Consider the following 21,827-nt stretch of genomic DNA (forward strand, 5'->3'; position numbering starts at 1 on the left):
GTCCATACAGGATGGCACCGATCGAATTGAAAGAACTGAAAGAACAGTTGGAGGATTTACTGGCCAAGGGATATATCAGACCGAGTGTATCTCCTTGGGGTGCTCCAGTACTGTTCGTGAGAGAAAGACGGGTCTATGAGACTTTGTATCGACTACCGGCAACTGAACAAGGCAACGGTAAAGAATAAATACCCCTTGCCTCGTATTGATGATTTATTTGATCAATTGCAAGGTTCAGCTGTATATTCCAAGATCGATCTGAGATCTGGATACCATCAACTGAGAGTCAGGGACTCTGATATCTCTAAGACAGCATTCAGAACAAGGTATGGACACTATGAGTTTATTGTCATGCCTTTTGGATTGACAAATGCACCGGCGGTATTTATGGGATTGATGAACCGCGTCTTTCAGAAATACTTGGATGATTTTGTTATCATATTCATTGATGATATCTTGATTTATTCAAAGAATATGATTGAGCATGCTAATCATCTGAGGACTGTGTTGAGAATTTTGAGGGCAAAGAAACTGTATGCTAAATTGTCGAAATGCGAGTTTTGGCTGAAACAGGTTGTGTTCTTGGGTCACATTATATCGGGAGACGGTATATCAGTTGATCCCAGTAATGTTGAAGCCGTGATTAGTTGGCCGAGACCTACATCTGTGCCGAAGATTAGCAGTTTTATGGGTTTGGCAGGATATTATCGCCGATTCATTAAAGATTTTTCGAGTATTGCCAAACCGATTACGCAGTTAACCCAGAAGAATGCTCCGTTTGTTTGGTCAAAAGACTGTGAATCCAGTTTTATGGAATTAAAAAACAGATTGACCAGTGCGCATGTGTTGACGATTCCTTCAGATACTGGTGGCTTTGTCGTTTATTGTGATGCATCTCACCGAGGATTGGGTTGTGTTTTAATGCAGCGAGGGCATGTGATTGCTTATGCCTCGAGACAGCTGAAACCCCATGAAACCCGTTACCCAATTCATGATCTTGAATTGGCAGCCATAGTCTTTGCACTGAAAATATGGCGACACTATTTGTACGGTGAGAAATTCGAGATTTATTCTGATCATAAAAGCTTGAAATACCTGTTTTCACAATCTGAATTGAATATGAGACAGCGAAGATGGCTGGATTTATTGAAAGACTTCGATTGTAAAATCAAGTATTATCCAGGGAAGTCCAATGCAGCAGCTGATGCACTGAGTCGAAATGTATGTGCACTATCCTTATCGACGATTGGTGTATCGAATTTGATTGAAAAATGCTGTTTGTCTGGGTTAGTATTTGAAACAGATTGTCAGCCTTTGAGATTATATGCTATTCAAGCTGAACCAGAGCTACTTTTGAAAATTAAAGAAGCTCAGAAAGTTGATCAGAATGTGCAGAATTTTATTGCAATGGTCAGAACGGGACATCGATCGGAATATCAGGTTCGTGATAATGTCTTGTATGTGAATTACCGTATTGTTGTGCCGAATGTTTCGGAGTTGAGACAGCGAATACTGACAGAAGCGCACAACAGTCGTTTTAGCATTCATCCTGGTGGCAGGAAAATGTATAATGATTTAAAGACACAGTATTGGTGGAAACAAATGAAATCTGATGTGACTGAATTTGTAGCCAAGTGTCTGAATTGCCAACAGGTGAAGGCTGAAAGAAAGAAACCAGGAGGATTGTTACAGAGTTTGTCCATTCCTGAATGGAAATGGGATCACATTTCCATGGATTTTGTGACACAGTTGCCGAGATCCTCCCGATGTTGTGATGCGATTTGGGTCGTGATTGATCGATTGACCAAATCTGCTTGTTTTATTCCATACAAAATGACCTACATGTATGACCAGATGGCCGATGTTTATGTCCGAGAAGTGATTAGATTGCACGGAGTGCCGAAGTCGATTGTTTCAGATCGTGATCCTCGTTTCACTTCGCACTTCTGGCAGAGTTTACAGCAGGCTCTAGGTACGAAGTTACATCTGAGTACCGCATATCATCCACAGACCGATGGACAGTCAGAGCGGACTATCCAGACACTGGAGGATATGCTGAGAGCCGTAGTGCTTGATTTTAGCACTAGCTGGCAAGATGCATTGCCACTGTGTGAGTTTTCGTACAACAATAGCTATCAGACGAGTATTGAGATGGCACCTTTTGAAGCGTTGTACGGAAAGAAATGCAGATCTCCTCTTTATTGGGATGATATCTCTGAAATTCCTGAGACTGGACCTGACATGATCAGAGATATGATAGAGAAAGTAAAGTTGATCCAAAAGAAAATGAAGGCAGCTCAAGACCGACAAGCCAAATATGCCAACCTCAGACGACGCCCGTTGGTATTTGAGGCTGGAGACCGAGTATTCCTGAAAATTTCACCTTTCAGAGGAGTTGTCAGATTTGGCAAGAAAGGGAAATTGTCTCCAAGATATGTTGGTCCATATGAGATTCACGAAAAGGTAGGAGATCGTGCCTATCGAATTGTCTTGCCGCCTTCATTGTCTGGGATACATGATGTCTTTCATGTATCTATGCTGCGGAAATATCTCCCTGATGATTCTCACGTGATTCAGCCAGACGAGGCTGAGTTGGATGAAACATTGAGTTATGTCGAGAAACCGATCAGGATTATTGATCGTAAAGAAAAACAACTCAGAACAAAGACGATTCCTCTTGTGAAAGTTCAATGGACTCGTCATGGCATTGAAGAAGCCACTTGGGAGACTGAATCAGATATGAGACAGGAATTCCCAGCATTGTTCCACTGATGTAAAGTTCTATTACATTTCTGTATATACTCCTTACTGATATGATAGATTGCCCGTGATTTCGAGGATGAAATCGTATCTTCGGGGGGGAGAAATGTAATGCCCAAGAATTAATCACTGTAATTAACGATGATTGATTTATCATTTCATGTGATTAGGAAGGGATTAATCGGGACACTGAGAAATGTATTCAGAAATAAAATTATGAAAGATATGAGCATGCAAGACCGCACTCGCGGTAAGGGGAGGACCGCACCCGCGGTGGTGCTACGGGAATTTGAAAGAATCGATACAGTAGGGTGACCGCACCCGTGGTGTTAACACGACCGCACCCGCGGTGCAGGACCGACCGCACCCGCGGTGCTGCGTGTTGCGCGGAAATCGTTCCACCTCCTTGAACGCATGCAAGGCTATATATATAAGCATGCAAGTCAATTTTCAAAGGAAGAAAATCGAGAAAGGGTCGGAAGAAGAAAGGAGAAAATCCTTACGCCTTTTGCGAGAAATCCGTCCGTCTGATTTTGAATCCGACTTCGGTATTGAGTTCCTGGCAACGTAGGCTACAACTGGACGTAAGTTTTACTACGTTTTGACATGTTTTAGAATTATGATATTGTCAGAATTGAATGGAATTCATATATGATGTTCTTGACATATTAGACATCGTAGAATCGAAGTCAGATTAAGAAACGGACTGATTATGAAATTGTTATGAATTTTCTGGGGTATAGTGATTTATACCGGACAGATTTGAATTGTGACGGGATTACGGATTGTATTGGATATGAGTTATGGATTGTAACTATTATCTGTTGAATTGGTATTGACGGGGATATTGAAATTGTACCGTTATACCGTTGATTTGAATTAAATCCAGATTCATCAGATTGTTATTGAGTTGAACGGTATATTGACATGAGATTATTGATATTGTCATTGCCAGACAGGCTGTGAGTTCAGGACATCGACTGAGCCAGAAACCGACGAAAGAAAGGTATAAGTCAATGTGGTATTGGGAGATCGACTTGAGTCGGATTAGACTTGAGTTTCCCTAAATCACATACTTTACTTTATTGCATTGATATTTGCATTTATTTGACTGATGTACTTGTTTTCTTGAATTATAGATAGCAGGTATCAGACGAGTAATCTTGTGACAGAAGTTCCTGATAGTGGTGGAATCGCCACGGGAACATTGCACGATGTCTCAAGATAATGATATTAGCGATAGAGCTGCAGTCCATGACGGGTAGGTCAGGACACCGGATGTTTGGTTATATCGAGTAATAGGAAATGGGAATTCGTCTATTACGGAATTCGATATAGGAATACCAGGATATTGGTTATATCGAGTAATAGGAATACGGTTCCTTCTATTACGGAATTCGATATAGGAATACCACATTTGGAAACCGGGATCCCTAGACTAGGATTGAGTCTAGTCTGAATTATAGAATCATGTCGACAGATTGATATTGATTATGTTTCAGAGGTTGGTACATATATCTGTTACCTGATTACATGCTTTATATTGTTTTATATGATTGCATGTTTCGTTGATTTATACTGGGATTATATTCTCACCGGAATTATCCGGCTGTTGTCTTGTCTGTATGTGTACATGACAACAGGTGGGACAGGATCAGGGTCCAGGAGATGAGGAGAGATCGTGATTAGAGTGGAGGCTCCGGACTTGGATTAGAGATAGGGTTGAACACTTGACATTAGTTGTTAAACCTTAGTTTATTCTGAATGCATGCAGTACAGGACTTGTATTGTATTTTATACTGATATGTATATGAGTTTGATTTCACTACGTTCCGCATTTTAAAAAAAAAAAAATTTTAGACCCTGCTTTAATTGATTAATTAGTCCCAATTATGATTAAGAACTTGATTAGCGTCCGGGTCCCCACAACAGGTGGTATCAGAGCCATAGATCCTTGAGATGGAGTTAGGAGCTAGTGAGTGGGGTAGATTGAGGTTTTCTTTCCTGCTTTTGATTGGTAGCATGATTTACTGCTTTATAATGCATGTTTATCTGTTTATCTGATTTGATTTGGAAACATGTATTATTGAGAACGAATCAGAGCCGATTCTGGATCAGCAGTAAGATGATCGGAGGAGGATTGAAATAGAAATTTGGGTTGGGATTGCTAATCCTTTTGATTTCAGATATGCCTCCGAGAAGAATGTCAGAACAAGGGAGTACCTCGAATCCTCCCATGGATGTGACACCTACAGCAATGGAGCAATTGCTGTAAAGATTTCAGTCATTTCATCCACCGACTTTGAAAGGTACGGAGAACTCCGTGGAATGTGAAAGTTGGTTGGACGATATTGAATCGTTGTTTGAATCTTTGGAGTACACTGAGGAAAAGAGGGTGAAACTGATAATACACCAGTTGCATGACGTTGCTAAACACTGGTGGATCACGACTAGAAGGGCATTGGAACAACGAGGTACGGCCATTACCTGGAATGTGTTTAAGTCTGAATTTTATCTACGGTTCTTCCCAGTATCTTATAGGAAGGACAAGGGAGCCGAGTTTGCAAACTTGAGACAAGGCCAGTTAAGCATTGAGGATTATGTGGCTAAGTTCTCTACGCTGTTAAGATTTGCTCCCCACGTAGCTGAACACGATGAGGCCGTCGCGGACCAATTTATAAATGGCCTGAATCCAGAAATATTTACTTTTGGTGAATACCGGGAGGCCAAACAATTTCACCGATGCCTTGAACCGAGCCAAGGGAGCTGAAGCAGGTCTGATGAGACAGAGAGAGGCTTCGTTTGTGCTTCCAGTATCGGGACAGCAACAACCACCGCCTCGATTTGAAGGTGGCAGCAGCAGTAGCAGGAAGAGAGATTTCTTGAAGGCTAGAGGGAAGCAATTCAAGAAATCAGGAACTAGCTCGTCTAGTTCGATTGGCTCTAGACAGATTAGTCAGGGCCAGAGCTATACAGGACCGTACTGTGGTACTTGTGGAGGGAGGCATTCCACAGATCAGTGCCGAGGAGTGGTTGGCAGTTGTCGTATTTGTGGACAGCTAGGACACTTTGCTCGAGTGTGTCCCCAGAGGAGTGCCCAGGGATCGCAGGCAGCTGAGTCATCGGGATCAGTGGCTCAGGCAGGTAGACGATCTTCTGCCGTTCATACTTTTCAGCCAGTACCGTCTACTCAGTCACAGCAGAGGCCAGGAGGGGGCCAGACCGCGAGCCAGCCTCCTAGACAGCAGGCCCGATTGTTTGCTTTGACCAAGGAGCAGGCACAGGATGCACCTGATGATGTTGTGGCAGGTAACTGTTTTATTCCTGGTTATCCTGCATATGTATTGATTGATACTGGTGCATCGCATACTTTTATTTCTGAGAGGTTTGCATTGAGTCGTGCATTACCAATTGAGTCATTGTCTGCGGTAGTGTCTGTTTCTTCCCCGTTAGGAACATGTTTGATATCAGTGAAATCTGTGAAACCTTGTATACTGCAGTACGATGGACATACGATTGAGCTAGACTGTATTGTGCTTGGTTTATCTGATTTTGATTGCATTATCGGTATCGATATGTTAACCAAGTACAGGGCTACAGTCGATTGTTTCCACAAGATTGTTCGATTCAGACCTGAAATGGCTGAGGAGTGGAAATTTTTTGGTAAGGGTTCTCGTGTCAGAATTCCTTTGATATCTGCAATGAATATGACTCGATTATTGCAGAAGGGAGCGGAGGGATTCCTGGTATATTCAGTTGACTTACTGAAAACGAGCCCATCATTGGCGGACTTGCCAGTGGTGTGTGAGTTTGCTGATGTCTTTTCAGATGAGATTCCTGGATTGCCTCCGATTCGAGAGATAGACTTCAGCATTGAGTTAATGCCAGGAACAGTTCCGATTTCGAGAGCTCCATACAGGATGGCACCGATCGAATTGAAAGAACTGAAAGAACAGTTGGAGGATTTACTGGCCAAGGGATATATCAGACCGAGTGTATCTCCTTGGGGTGCTCCAGTACTGTTCGTGAGAGAAAGACGGGTCTATGAGACTTTGTATCGACTACCGGCAACTGAACAAGGCAATGGTAAAGAATAAATACCCCTTGCCTCGTATTGATGATTTATTTGATCAATTGCAAGGTTCAGCTGTATATTCCAAGATCGATCTGAGATCTGGATACCATCAACTGAGAGTCAGGGACTCTGATATCTCTAAGACAGCATTCAGAACAAGGTATGGACACTATGAGTTTATTGTCATGCCTTTTGGTTTGACGAATGCACCGGCGGTATTTATGGGATTGATGAACCGCGTCTTTCAGAAATACTTGGATGATTTTGTTATCATATTCATTGATGATATCTTGATTTATTCAAAGAATATGATTGAGCATGCTAATCATCTGAGGACTGTGTTGAGAATTTTGAGGGCAAAGAAACTGTATGCTAAATTGTCGAAATGCGGGTTTTGGCTGAAACAGGTTGTGTTCTTGGGTCACATTATATCGGGAGACGGTATATCAGTTGATCTCAGTAAGGTTGAAGCCGTGATTAGTTGGCCGAGACCTACATCTGTGCCAAAGATTCGCAGTTTTATGGGTTTGGCAGGATATTATCGCCGATTCATTAAAGATTTTTCGAGTATTGCCAAACCGATTACGCAGTTAACCCAGAAGAATGCTCCGTTTTTTTGGTCAGAAGACTGTGAATCCAGTTTTATGGAATTAAAAAACAGATTGACCAGTGCGCCTGTGTTGACGATTCCTTCAGATACTGGTGGCTTTGTCGTTTATTGTGATGCATCTCACCGAGGATTGGGTTGTGTTTTAATGCAGCGAGGGCATGTGATTGCTTATGCCTCGAGACAGCTGAAACCCCATGAAACTCGTTACCAAATTCATGATCTTGAATTGGCAGTCATAGTCTTTGCACTGAAAATATGGCGACACTATTTGTACGGTGAGAAATTCGAGATTTATTCTGATCATAAAAGCTTGAAATACCTGTTTTCACAATCTGAATTGAATATGAGACAGCGAAGATGGCTGGATTTATTGAAAGACTTCGATTGTGAAATCAAGTATTATCCAAGGAAGTCCAATGCAGCAGCTGATGCACTGAGTCGAAAGGTATGTGCACTATCCTTATCGACGATTGGTGTATCGAATTTGATTGAAAAATGCTGTTTGTCTGGGTTAGTATTTGAAACAGATTGTCAGCCTTTGAGATTATATGCTATTCGAGCTGAACCAGAGCTACTTTTGAAAATTAAAGAAGCTCAGAAAGTTGATCAGAATGTGCATAATTCGATTGCAATGGTCAGAACGGGACATCGATCGGAATATCAGATTCGTGATAATGTCTTGTATGTGAATTACCGTATTGTTGTGCCGAATGTTTCGGAGTTGAGACAGCGAATACTGACAAAAGCGCACAACAGTCGTTTTAGCATTCATCCTGGTGGCAGGAAAATGTATAATGATTTAAAGACACAGTATTGGTGGAAACAAATGAAATCTGATGTGACTGAATTTGTAGCCAAGTGTCTGAATTGCCAACAGGTGAAGGCTGAAAGAAAGAAACCAGGAGGATTGTTATAGAGTTTGTCCATTCCTGAATGGAAATGGGATCACATTTCCATGGATTTTGTGACACAGTTGCCGAGATCCTCCCGAGGTTGTGATGCGATTTGGGTCGTGATTGATCGATTGACCAAATCTGCTTGTTTTATTCCATACAAAATGACCTACAGGTATGACCAGATGGCCGATGTTTATGTCCGAGAAGTGATTAGATTGCACGGAGTGCCGAAGTCGATTGTTTCAGATCGTGATCCTCGTTTCACTTCGCACTTCTGGCAGAGTTTACAGCAGGCTCTAGGTACGAAGTTACATCTGAGTACCGCATATCATCCACAGACCAATGGACAGTCAGAGCGGACTATCCAGACACTGGAGGATATGCTGAGAGCCGTAGTGCTTGATTTTAGCACTAGCTGGCAAGATGCATTGCCACTGTGTGAGTTTTCGTACAACAATAGCTATCAGACGAGTATTGAGATGGCACCTTTTGAAGCGTTGTACGGAAAGAAATGCAGATCTCCTCTTTATTGGGATGATATCTCTGAAGTTCTTGAGACTGGACCTGACATGATCAGAGATATGACAGAGAAAGTAAAGTTGATCCAAAAGAAAATGAAGGAAGCTCAAGACCGACAAGCCAAATATGCCAACCTCAGACGACGCCCGTTGGTATTTGAGGCTGGAGACCGAGTATTCCTGAAGATTTCACCTTTCAGAGGAGTTGTCAGATTTGGCAAGAAAGGAAAATTGTCTCCAAGATATGTTGGTCCATATGAGATTCTCGAAACGGTAGGAGATCGTGCCTATCGAATTGCCTTGCCGCCTTCATTGTCTGGGATACATGATGTCTTTCATGTATCTATGCTGTGGAAATATCTCCCTGATGATTCTCACGTGATTCAGCCAGACGAGACTGAGTTGGATGAGACATTGAGTTATGTCGAGAAACCGATCAGGATTATTGATCGTAAAGAAAAACAGCTCAGAACAAAGACGATTCCTCTTGTGAATGTTCAATGGACTCGTCATGGCATTGAAGAAGCCACTTGGGAGACTGAATCAGATATGAGACAGGAATTCCTAGCATTGTTCCACTGATGTAAAGTTCTATTACATTTCTGTATACACTCCTTACTGATATGATAGATTGCCCGTGATTTCGAGGACGAAATCGTATCTTAGGGGGGGAGAAATGTAATGCCCAAGAATTAATCACTGTAATTAACGATGATTGATTTATCATTTCATGTGATTAGGAAGGGATTAATCGGGACACCGAGAAATGTATTCAGAAATAAAATTATGAAAGATATGAGCATGCAAGACCGCACTCGCGGTAAGGGGAGGACCGCACCCGCGGTGGTGCTACGGGAATTTGAAAGAATCGATACAGTAGGGTGACCGCACCCGTGGTGTTAACACGACCACACCCGCGGTGCAGGCCGCACCCGCGGTGCAGCAACGACCGCACCCGCGGTGCTGCGTGTTGCGCGGAAATCGTGCCACCTCCTTGAACGCATGCACGGCTATATATATAAGCATGCAAGTCGGTTTTCAAAGGAAGAAAATCGAGAAAGGGTCGGAAGAAGAAAGGAGAAAATCCTTACGCCTTTTGCGAGAAATCCGTCCGTCTGATTTTGAATCCGACTTCGGTATTGATTTCCTGGCAACGTAGGCTACAACTGGACGTAAGTTTTACTACGTTTTGACATGTTTTAGAATTATGATATTGTCAGAATTGAATGGAATTCATATATGATGTTCTTGACATATTAGACATCGTAGAATCGAAGTCAGATTAAGAAACGGACTGATTATGAAATTGTTATGAATTTTCTGGGGTATAGTGATTTATACCGGACAGATTTGAATTGTGACGGGATTACGGATTGTATTGGATATGAGTTATGGATTGTAACTATTATCTGTTGAATTGGTATTGACGGGGATATTGAAATTGTACCGTTATACCGTTGATTTGAATTAAATCCAGATTCATCAGATTGTTATTGAGTTGAACGGTATATTGACATGAGATTATTGATATTGTCATTGCTAGACAGGCTGTGAGTTCAGGACATCGACTGAGCCAGAAACCGACGAAATAAAGGCATAAGTCAATGTGGTATTGGGAGATCGACTTGAGTCGGATTAGACTTGAGTTTCCCTAAATCACATACTTTACTTTATTGCATTGATATTTGCATTTATTTGACTGATGTACTTGTTTTCTTGAATTATAGATAGCAGGTATCAGACGAGTAATCTTGTGACAGAAGTTCCTGATAGTGATGGAATCGCCACGGGAACATTGCACGATGTCTCAAGATAATGATATTAGCGATAGAGCTGCAGTCCATGACGGATAGGTCAGGACACCGGATGTTTGGTTATATCGAGTAATAGGAAATGGGAATTCGTCTATTACGGAATTCGATATAGGAATACCAGGATATTGGTTATATCGAGTAATAGGAATACGGTTCCTTCTATTACGGAATTCGATATAGGAATACCACATTTGGAAACCGGGATCCCTAGACTAGGATTGAGTCTAGTCTGAATTATAGAATCATGTCGACAGATTGATATTGATTATGTTTCAGAGGTTGGTACATATATCTGTTACCTGATTACATGCTTTATATTATTTTATATGATTGCATGTTTCGTTGATTTATACTGGGATTATATTCTCACCGAAATTATCCGGCTGTTGTCTTGTCTGTATGTGTACATGACAACAGGTGGGACAGGATCAGGGTCCAGGAGATGAGGAGAGATCGTGATTAGAGTGGAGGCTCCGGACTTGGATTAGAGATAGGGTTGAACACTAGACATTAGTTGTTAAACCTTAGTTTATTCTGAATGCATGCAGTACAGGACTTGTATTGTATTTTATACTGATATGTATATGAGTTTGATTTCACTACGTTCCGCATTTTTAAAAAAAAATTTAGACCCTGTTTTAATTGATTAATTAGTCCCAATTATGATTAAGAACTTGATTAGCGTCCGGGTCCCCACGGACTAACATAACAGTTATAAAAAAATGACAACTGACATATCATCATCAAAGATTAAGATAGTCAATTAAACCAAGAATATTGCGAAAATGAGAAAACTTAGTATCTGGTAATGGTTTGGTGAAGATGTCAGCTGCTTGTTGTTCAGTTGAAATGTATTTCATCCTTATTGCTTTCTTCAGAGCATGATCTCTGATGAAGTGATGCCTGACATCAATGTGTTTAGTCCTAGAGTGAAGAACTGGGTTTTATGTAATTGCAATCGTGCTTGTATTATCATAAAATATTGGTGATTCTTTTGCAATGACTCCACAACCCTTCAGCTGAATCCAGATCAGTTGTGCACAGCAGCTTCCAGCAGCAAGATATTCTGCTTCAGTTGTGGAAGTTGCTATGGATGTTGCTTCTTGCTGAACCATAAGATCAGTCTGTCTCCTAGAAAATGACATGATCTACTGGTGCTTTTACGATCTAGCTTACATCCTACATAATCTACATCTGAATATCAAACTAAATTGAAAGAAGAATCCTTAGAATACCATAAGCCTACATTTTGTGCGCCTTTAAGATATTTTAAAATGCGTTTGGCAGCTTAAAAATACTGTTGGAAACTTAATTCCGGCGTTTGACAAAAGACTCAACTGAATTCAGCAACTAAAAGCTACCAACTGATCGACTTAACTGAACCTAGCTTAACTGATATTTCAGCAGATATTCTCGCCAGTTCATTCTCGCCAACTGATTTGTTATCAGCTGATCTTTCAGCTGTACACGTCATAAAGTGAAAACGACAACCGACAAATAGTACAGTCTTCTGCGAACTGGTAGTGGATCGCCGCATTTCAGAAGTTGCAGTGTACGATCTATCAGGGAATATTGACGTGGCAAACAACGGCTGTTATTCAAATAAATGTTACCGTTGACAGAAGCATATAAATAGTCGAAGAGAGCAGCTGAAGAACTACCGATTCTGAACTACTCATTTTACTTGCTGTTACTCTGCGAAAATATTCTCTCAACTTCGTCAAATCAAAGCTCAAGCCTATCAGTTTTATCAGTAGCATTCAGGCTACGTTTTGAGCTAGAAAAAGCACTTTGTAATCTTTGATAAATTGTACAAGTTGTGCTAAGATCAGTTGTGATCTGTAAAAGAGTTGTTAACTAAGAGTTTCAGTTTTGGCAATAGATAAGTCCAAACTGAAGTGGGTCAGTACACGTTATTGTATTTGATCAAAGTCTTTTAGTGAATATCCTATCTTTGTGATAGAAGGGGTGACGTAGGAGTTATTCAAGTCTCCGAACATCCAGAAACATTTCCTGTGTTATTTACTTTCAGTTATTCATTCTATCTTTCAGTCAGTTAGTTTTCCGCAACTGTTTTATTCAGTTTAACTGATTGTTATCGACCGACGAGATACTTGAGTCAGTTTGTAACAAAACTGTACCCAACCTTTCGAAGAAGTTTTAATCTAGCAAGTGTTTATTCAACCCCCCCCCCCCTTCTAAACACTTTCACGTTGAGTTAACCGATCCTATCAAATACGATTGCTTAGGATCTGACTGAAATCTAGCACACATGCAAACAGCAAATACAATATCAGGACGACTAGCAGTTATGTACAATAATGAACCTATTAAACATCTTTATAATGTCGTCTCAACTGAAATTCTCCCATGATCATTGCTAGTTTGATTGATGAATTCATGAGAGTACTTGCAGCTGAACATGTTTCCTGCCAAGTCTCCAGTTTCTTCACTTGCAGACCGAGGAAAAATGTCAGTTCACCAATCATACTCTTCTCGAATTTTTCCTGCATTAACTTGACAAATTTCTCACATAATTTGGGGTTAGTTGACACAAAAATAATACCATCAACATATATTTGCACAAGTAAAATGTGATCATTTTGAGTGAATTTGAACAGAGTCTTATCAAATGATCCAACAATAAAATCATGATCAGTTAGGAATTTTGAAAGAGTTTCATACCAAGCCCTTGGAGCTTGTTTAAGACCATATATGTAAGGTCCAAAATTAAGACGACGTAATCCAACTGCATGCAAATCTATGAATTATAAAAACATGAGTAATTAACTGATTTTAATTGCTATTTGATTATGTGACATACTTATTTACATGTTAATTATGATTTTATTATCATCATGCATAAAATTGTATTTTTAAGGAATATTGAAATGACGATCGAGGAACGGGGACCGAGGGCTGAAAACCGTAAAATGTTTTTATTAAATAATATATTTTAATTATTTAAAATATGATTGAGAGGTTTTTATATTTTAGAAAATAAGGGGTTTTAAGGTGATTTTATACGCCGGGACGTAAATTTTATCGGTGTTGTGTTTTCAAATACAATACGAGCTTTTTGGCAACCCGGCTAATAATTCACAAATTTATTTAAACAAAAACTTGTTGATATTTTATTAAATTCCTAATTAGACTAATGGGCTTAATTTAATGTCTTAATAGGCCTAAGGCCTAGTTAGTAAATTAATTAGTATATTTTATGTATATAATATGTTAAAAACCCTACACTTTACACCACAAACAATCGGCCACCCTCTTTAAAAATATGAAAACTCTCCCCACCCCTCTCATACACACACACACGGCACATATACATATTATCCAAGGATTTTCGAAGGGCTCAAGTGGAAACAAGCCAAGGTTCTTGCCCGTTCTTCGTCATCAGTGGATTTTCGTGCGTATATAACGCAAAAGCACGCCATTAATCTGCTTTTCTCATCCATCATGTCATAATATATCTTTTAAAGTTTTTGTATGAAAGCATGAAGTCCAGATTTTTGCTGTTATTGTTTCTTCTCATGTGCACGATTTTTATGCAATATTTTGAGGCCATGATTCACGTTTTTTTTTTACTAAAGGGGCTGCCATGATGTCTTTTATGTTTAAGCAAAGCTGTTATGTGAACTAGAGTCCTACCAATCATCTAAACCATGGCAGAAAGCTATAGAACCAGGAAAAACGTAAAACTTGTTGTCAAGGGTTGGGGTGATCGGGTTCCTTGTTCAAGGGGGAGGCTTGGCCTTTTCTTGGGCCAAGGATCGGCCAGGGGCTGTCATGGGTCAGGGTGAGAGTCTAGGACTCGAGTTAGGGGTTGGGGAAGAGTCCTAGCCATGCTAGGACTCTACCTGAGAAGCTACCCCAAAGTTGCGCAGGGTTCCCGTGGCTTCCAGGAGCTTGGGGCTTGGTCTGTGGTTCAAGGGCCGGGCTAAGGGGATGCACTAGAGTCCTAGGAGGGTTGAAGGGCTGGGCTCGTTGGTAAGGGTTGGGATGCAAATTATAGAGTCCTATTGCCATAAGGGTTCTCGACCAGCTTAGGGGGTTAGTTGGGGCTCACGTTTTTGGGGTTGGCATGGGTTTCTTGGTGAACTTAGGGTCCAGTAGGGTACTTTAGGATGTTGGGCAAGTTTTGGATCAACATGGTTCGGGGTTAACTCGTGAAAATCGAAAGTTGGCTTGGGGTCGAAGTTTAGGTGTCAATTTATGGTTTTTAACTATTAAAATTGGAAAACGGCTCACGGGGGTCGAGTCGTGGTTCATAAGGGCTAAAATAATATTAAAAGACTTAATTTTGAATTTAGGAATTTTATATTAAAGTTTGGGACTTTTCAGGAATTCAAACAACGTCAAAACAATTAATTATAGATAAATTAAAAAGTTTAATATTAAGCTAAATGAAATTATGGGAAAATTAATTTAGGCTTAAATAATTAATTGTGACACGATAGAGTCAATGAATTCAAGAAAAAGTCAAATTCAAGGAATTTTATGTTCAGGGGTAAAACGGTCTTTTTACACCTAAAAATTAGTAAACGTCATGGCAGTGCCCTAAATGCAATTTTTATGATATTATGATTAATTTTAAATGTTCATGATTAAATTATGATTTTAAATGTCTTAGGGATTTTATGATTTAAGGAAGACATTTAAAATACATGTTGCATGATTGGTTACAAAAATGAAAATGTGATGTTATGTATGATTTTATAAAGTGATGAGAATGTTAAACGTTGAATGAAGTGAATTAATTGTGACTATTGAGGTAACGGTATGAGGTAACGGTATGTGGTAATGGTAATAGTGGAATATCGTGAGGGGAAAAGGCCCCAGAGGGGCCCATTTATGGGAAAAAGCCCAGAGAGAACCCCGACGATCGTATTCTATTCGAAAAAAGGATAGGCCAAGGCCCAGTTGACCGGTGAAAGTGTTGCTGGTGTCCCCCGCCGCCCAGTACCGCGGTTTCATGTAGATGGATCCATCGATTTTTGAGGTTTATGTCATGTTGAGGAAAGTCACAATTAACAATCTGAATTCAACAAAGGAAAAAGGGAAAGGAAAAATGTTTATGATCATGAAAATGCTTTATGTTATGTTATGTTTTGAGGAAAAGGAAAAATTTAAAGTTTATGTTTACAGGTCATGAAAAAGTTATTTTACGTAAAAGTATTTTCACTGTTGCGTGTGGTTTTATATGTATTATTTGTTATAAAGATTATGGTGTGTTGAGTCTTTAGACTCACTAGGTGTGATGAATGCAGGTGAGGTTGAGGGAGGTCTTGACGGATGATTTGACTGGGCTGAAGGCGCACACAACCCGAGGACCAGCGCTTCTACTTTTTCCGCATTTACGACTTATGACTCATGATTCATGTTAAAAATTTTAAGACTATTTATTTTTGCTTTTTGAGAGATTTTTGAGATGTTTAGTATGTGCTATACTTTTCAAACTTGTTGCTTTTTAGATTGGGCAAAACAGTTGATGATTTCATTTTATGACTATTGCACTTGATTTTTAAAATGCTAGTTGGTTGGTATTTTATTTTAAGGGGCAAAATATTTTATAAAAATATTTTCATGTGGTAAGTATACATGGCCGAAAATTGAGTATTTTAAAAAAAAAAATCTAGTACTTTTATAGCAATAAAAAGGACAAACATTTCAATATAAAACTTTGTTCAAATGATAGACATGATCAGGAAGAGAGTGATTAACAAAACCTGGTTGTTGTTCAACATATACTTCTTCCTGCAACTGACCATTCAGAAATGCCCTCTTCACGTCCATCTGGTAGACTTTAAAGTTCTTGAAAGATGCATAGGCAAGGAACATTCTGATTGCCTCCAGTCTTGCAATTGGTTCATAAGATTCATCGTAATCTATTCCTTCTTCTTGCCTATACCCTTGTGCTACAAGTCTTGCTTTGTTGCGCACAACTGAACCATCTTCGTTCAGTTTGTTTCTGTTTACCCACTTTGTACCTATAATGGTTTTAGAGACTGGTCTTGGAACTAAGTTCCAGACATTGTTACGGGTAAACTGAATTAGTTCTTCTTGCATTGCATTTATGCAGTTAGGATCAGCAAGAGCTTAATCAGTTTTCTTAGGTTCCAGTTGGGAAACAAAAGCAGAATGAAAAAATAAATTAAACATTTGATTTCGAGTTCTTACCGGATCAGATGGATTACTTATCACCAGTTCTCGTGGATGTGATTTATTCCATCTGTATTAAGCATTTGTTGCATCCATCTCAACAACTGCTTCAGTTGGCAACTGAATGTTTTCTTCAGCTTCTGTTGCTGCTGTATCAGTTGTAACTGATTGTTATCATTTTTCTCCAACTGATTATCAGTAATAATTTTTTGTTCAACTGATTGATCCAGCACTTTTGTTCTGGTGTTTGAAGGATGTTTCGATTAATATGATTCTCCTCTTCATTATCATCCTCCAAACTGGTATCTGTAAATCGATCAACTAGTTCAACTGGATCAGTTGGCTTATTAGTTAGCATAGATTCATCAAATACAACATGAATAGACTCTTCTACATTCAAAGTGCATTTGTTAAAAACTCTGTAAGCTTTACTAACTGAAGAATATCCCAGAAATATTCCCTCTGCAAATTTAGCATCAAAGGCTTTTAAATGATTTTTTCAATGTCAAGAATAAAACATCTGTAGCCGAATATCTTGAAATAAGAAACCACACTTTTGCGTCCACGCCAGATCTCATATGGTGTTTTCTCATGATTCTTGTTAATCGTTGATCTGTTATGAGTGTAACATGCAGTGTTTACTGCTTCTGCCTAAAATATTTAAGAAATACCAGAGTCAGCAAGCATTGTTCTAGCAACTTTTTAAGGGTCCGATTTCTTATCTCAGCTACACCATTTTTCTGAGGAGTTCTAGTAACATATGCACGAGTCAGATGCGCGAATATGCGCGAAACACAAAGCTAAACACAAAGCGAGACAGAGAGCTTGGCGCACATGCGCGATGTACGACGCGCATATGCGCGAGAGATGCCCGTTGAAGACAACAAAACAGAAGCTATTGAGCACATGCGCTAGACGTGGTGCGCAGATGCGCGAATGAAGGATTTCCAGATGCACGAAACAGAGGACTCCTCGCAGCGCGCACGTGCGTGCCAGAAAAATTGACCAACACACAGACAGCGACTTTCGCACATATGCGCGTGGTGCAGATTCCAGAATTATTAGGTTTAATCGTGGGCTTTATAAAAGGGGAATTAATTTTTCGGCATCCGAAATCATGATCGAGGAGCAGAAAGTAAGAGCCAACGGAGAACGAACGCGAAGAACAGAGAGAGAAGACGCTCAATCCAGATACGGAGACACATTTTCATCTCTCTTCAACACGATTCTAATTTTGTTCTTTACTTTTACGCTTTTAATGATTACAAACAGATTTTGTTGTGATCCAGATTCGAGTATGAACTAATTTTATTTTCTAGATATCGATGTAGTGTTGGTCGAACCTATGTTATTGGAGTTTTGAATTTTCATTGAATTAATCCATCGTGTTTATGTGTGATTTCTTGTCTTTAATGCTTTTGGATTATTGGCCATAATTCGATTGATTAAATAATTAAGATCTAACACTCGTCAGATGTTTATAACGTTCAAAAGACGTATAAATCTGGTGAAATCATAAAAGAACCTTGTTTGCATATATTATTTAATTTTGAATAGATATATTACTCAGTAATAGATAATACAGTTCTATTTATCATTTGAAAAAAAGAATAGAAAAATTGCGAGTTCTTGGTTAATAAACATGATGCAATTTAATGATATGCTAGGCGATTTGAATTTAGCATAGGGGAGACCAGACGAAATCGTATCTCTAGATTGATTTACTCACTAAATTCCAACTGTGTGCTAAGAATTACATGATTCGTTATTTTCTTTGGACTGATTATAAACTATCTCATTGATTTCTCTAAATAAAGTTGAACTAAGTCAATTATGATACTTAATATACAATTTTAAATAATTTTCTCATGGGAACGATATTTGTACCTATATCAGTACTAAAACTTGACATCGAACACTTGCGGTAGTGAAAATTCGCTGCAAGCTTTTGGCGCCGTTGCCGGGGAGTAAATTATTTAATTGCATATTAATATCGTTACTAAGAAGTCTTGACTTTAATTTAGATTTTATTTTATTTATTTATTTATTTTGTTAATTTTTAATCTTTTCTGTTTTGCAGTGCATGCGAAGATATCAAAATCCCGATTTGCTAATTTTTTATCCGAAAATCGAAAGAAATGCCAGGAGATTAAGGAAAGGAAGAAGAGAGGAAATTAAAGCAATGGCCGAAAACAGAGATAATTAGAATGAGTCCCCAAGAGAGGTGCCAATCCGAGAGCATTTCCTCCCAGTCATCAACACTCACTATTTTAGAATAGCTCGCTGAACCAGTTGCTGCTAATAACTTCGATCTAAAGCCCGCACTCATCAACATGGTTCAACAGAACCAATTTGGAGGAACAGCCACTGTAGAACCCCATCTTCACCTAAGAACTTTTCTCGAGATCACAGATACGGTAAAAACTAACGGTGTTTCTGATGAAATTATTCGATTGTGCCTGTTTCCGTTTTCTCTCAGGGATCAAGCAAGGAGTTGGCTCCAATCTCTACCTCTGGATAGTATTACTACATGGGCAGATTTGGTAACGAAGTTTCTGTCAAAGTATTTTCCTCCTGCAAAGTCTGCTCAGCTGAAAATAGATATCACCAACTTCAGGCAGATGGAATTCGAGGTGTTATATAATGCTTGGGAGAGATACAAAGAATTACTCAAGAGGTGTCAAAATCATGGATATGCAGATTGGGTGCAGATTGAGTTATTTTACAATGGTTTGGATGGGCCAACTAGAGGGAATGTGGATGCAGCCGTCGGAGTTACTATTTTCTCCAAAACACCTGACGAGGCTTATGAATTGCTTGAACAGATGACCATTAACAGTTACCAGAGGCCTAGTGAGAGATCTGGATCAAGGAAACCTATTGGAGTGTATGCCGTAGACCCGATCACATCACTTACTGCATAGGTCTCGGCGTTGACCACACATATTTCAGCAATGAACAAGGCATGCCAATCTAAGTCTGATGTAGCACTGGCGACTGCCGAAGAAGAGCATGTTGTGGAGGAAGCTCAGTACATCAACAACAATCGTGGCTATGGAGGATATCGAGGTAATCCTCCCTCTAATACTTATCTTCCAGGTTTGAGGAATCACGAGAATTTCTCTTATGCGACTAACAAGAACGTGTTGAATCTTCCACCGGGTTTCAATACACAGAAGGGTGAAGGAAAGTCTTTTGAGAATCTAATTGGGAAGTTTTTGGCTGAGTCTGGGAAAAGAATGGCTAGAACTGAGTCTCGTCTTGATAGCATGGAGACACACATGGGGAATATGTGTGCCACGATGAAATCTTGAAACACAGATTGAGCAACTAGCCAATGCTTTGAAAGATCAGAATAGAGGACAGTTCCCAAGCAATACGGAGGTGAACCCTATGGAGAAAGGCAAAGCTGTCACACTGAGGAGTAGCAAGGAAATTTGAATCCCAGAGCCTACTGAAGAGAATGTAGAGATCCTTGTTGAGGAAGATGATGGAAAGGATGTAAGTGTTGGAAAAAAGATAGTAGAGAAACCCAAGAAAGTTTGTGAACAGCAGCCTTTACCAAAGGTGAATCTTCCATATCCACATAGGTTCAAGAAGAAAGAGGTAGACGATCAGTTTGCGAAGTTTCTAGAAATCTTCAAGAAAATACACATTAACATCCCATTTGCCGATGCATTGGAGCAAATGACAAATTACGCTAAGTTCATCAAGGATATGATGTCCAAGAAGAGGAAACTTCAAGAATTTGAGAAAGTAAAGCTAACCGAAGAGTGCAGTGCCATACTCCAAAGGAAACTACCACAAAAACTCAAAGATCAAGGGATTTTTACTATTCTGTGTGTTATTGGTAGTTCTAGAGTAAATAGGGCTTTATGTGATTTAGGTGTCATTATTAATTTAATGCCTTTTTCTATTTACAGGACCTTGGAGCTTGGCGAGGTGAAGCCTATCACTATTACTTTGCAGCTGGCGGACGTATCACTTACATATCCACGAGGGATAGTAGAGGATGTGCTGGTAAAGGTAGACATATTCATATTTCCTACTGACTTTGTCATTTTAGATATGGAGGAAGACTAGGAGACTCCACTTATCTTTGGAAGGCCGTTCTTGGCCACCGGAAAAGCCTTGATTGATGTGCACAAGGGCGAGCTCACACTAAGAGTAGGTGGAGAGGAAGTTGTGTTCAAAATCTACAACACCATCAGAGGACCAAATGGGGTAAGTACTTGTAATAGTATTGATATAATTGATTCATGTGTATCTCATGTTTGTGCTGGTAGGTTGACGAAAGATTCCTTGGAGATATGCTTATTGGAATCAGCGTCTACAGTGGATGAAGAGGACTGGACGTGAGAGAGGAGTTACTTGCTCTCAATATGTTGCCTAAAGAAAAGACTGATTCCCAGCACGAAGAGTTACTCGAAGATGCGAGTAAAGTGGTACCAAAAGAATCTCCTGAATTGAAAAAATTGCCGAGTCACTTGTGTTATGCATTCTTAGACGAGAGTTCGTCCTACCCGATAATTATATCTTCTGCTCTTACTATTGATGAGAAAGATAGATTGTTGAGAGTGTTGCGAGAGTTTTAATCTGCTTTGGATGGACAGTTTTTGATGTAAAGGGGATTGGCCCTACTGTTTGTATGCACTAAATCTTGATGCAGGAATCTTATTCTCCCTATGTTGATCATCAGAGGAGGCTTAATCCGGCCATGAAAGAAGTGGTGAGAGCTGAGGTATTAAAATTGTTAAATGCTGGTGTTATTTATGTTATATCTGACCATTCTTGGGTTCCACCAGTGCAAGTAGTGACTAAGAAGAGCGGTGTGACTGTGGTGAAGAATGAGAGGAATGAATTGATTTCAACTTGTCCAGTGACTGGTTGGTGAGTGTGTATAGATTACAGAAAATTGAATGATGCCACTAGGAAAGATCACTTCCCGCTTCCCTTAATTGACCATATGGTTATCATTATTATTGC

At 39.7% G+C, this 21,827-nt stretch overlaps 1 protein-coding gene across 1 annotated transcript; it reads left to right on the forward strand.

The window, feature by feature from the left end:
• The first annotated feature begins 19,795 nt into the window (after nucleotides 1-19,795).
• Nucleotides 19,796-21,184, forward strand: LOC140835696 (uncharacterized). The gene is made up of 6 exons (XM_073201100.1): nucleotides 19,796-20,083; nucleotides 20,163-20,244; nucleotides 20,290-20,702; nucleotides 20,811-20,867; nucleotides 20,991-21,065; nucleotides 21,128-21,184. Exons 1-6 carry the CDS (start codon nucleotides 19,796-19,798, stop codon nucleotides 21,182-21,184), a joined length of 972 nt encoding a protein of 323 aa, XP_073057201.1.
• Nucleotides 21,185-21,827: the final 643 nt, after the last annotated feature.

This window comes from Primulina eburnea, chromosome 7 (genome assembly GCF_022965805.1).
Source record: "Primulina eburnea isolate SZY01 chromosome 7, ASM2296580v1, whole genome shotgun sequence".
Taxonomy (NCBI): domain Eukaryota; kingdom Viridiplantae; phylum Streptophyta; class Magnoliopsida; order Lamiales; family Gesneriaceae; genus Primulina; species Primulina eburnea.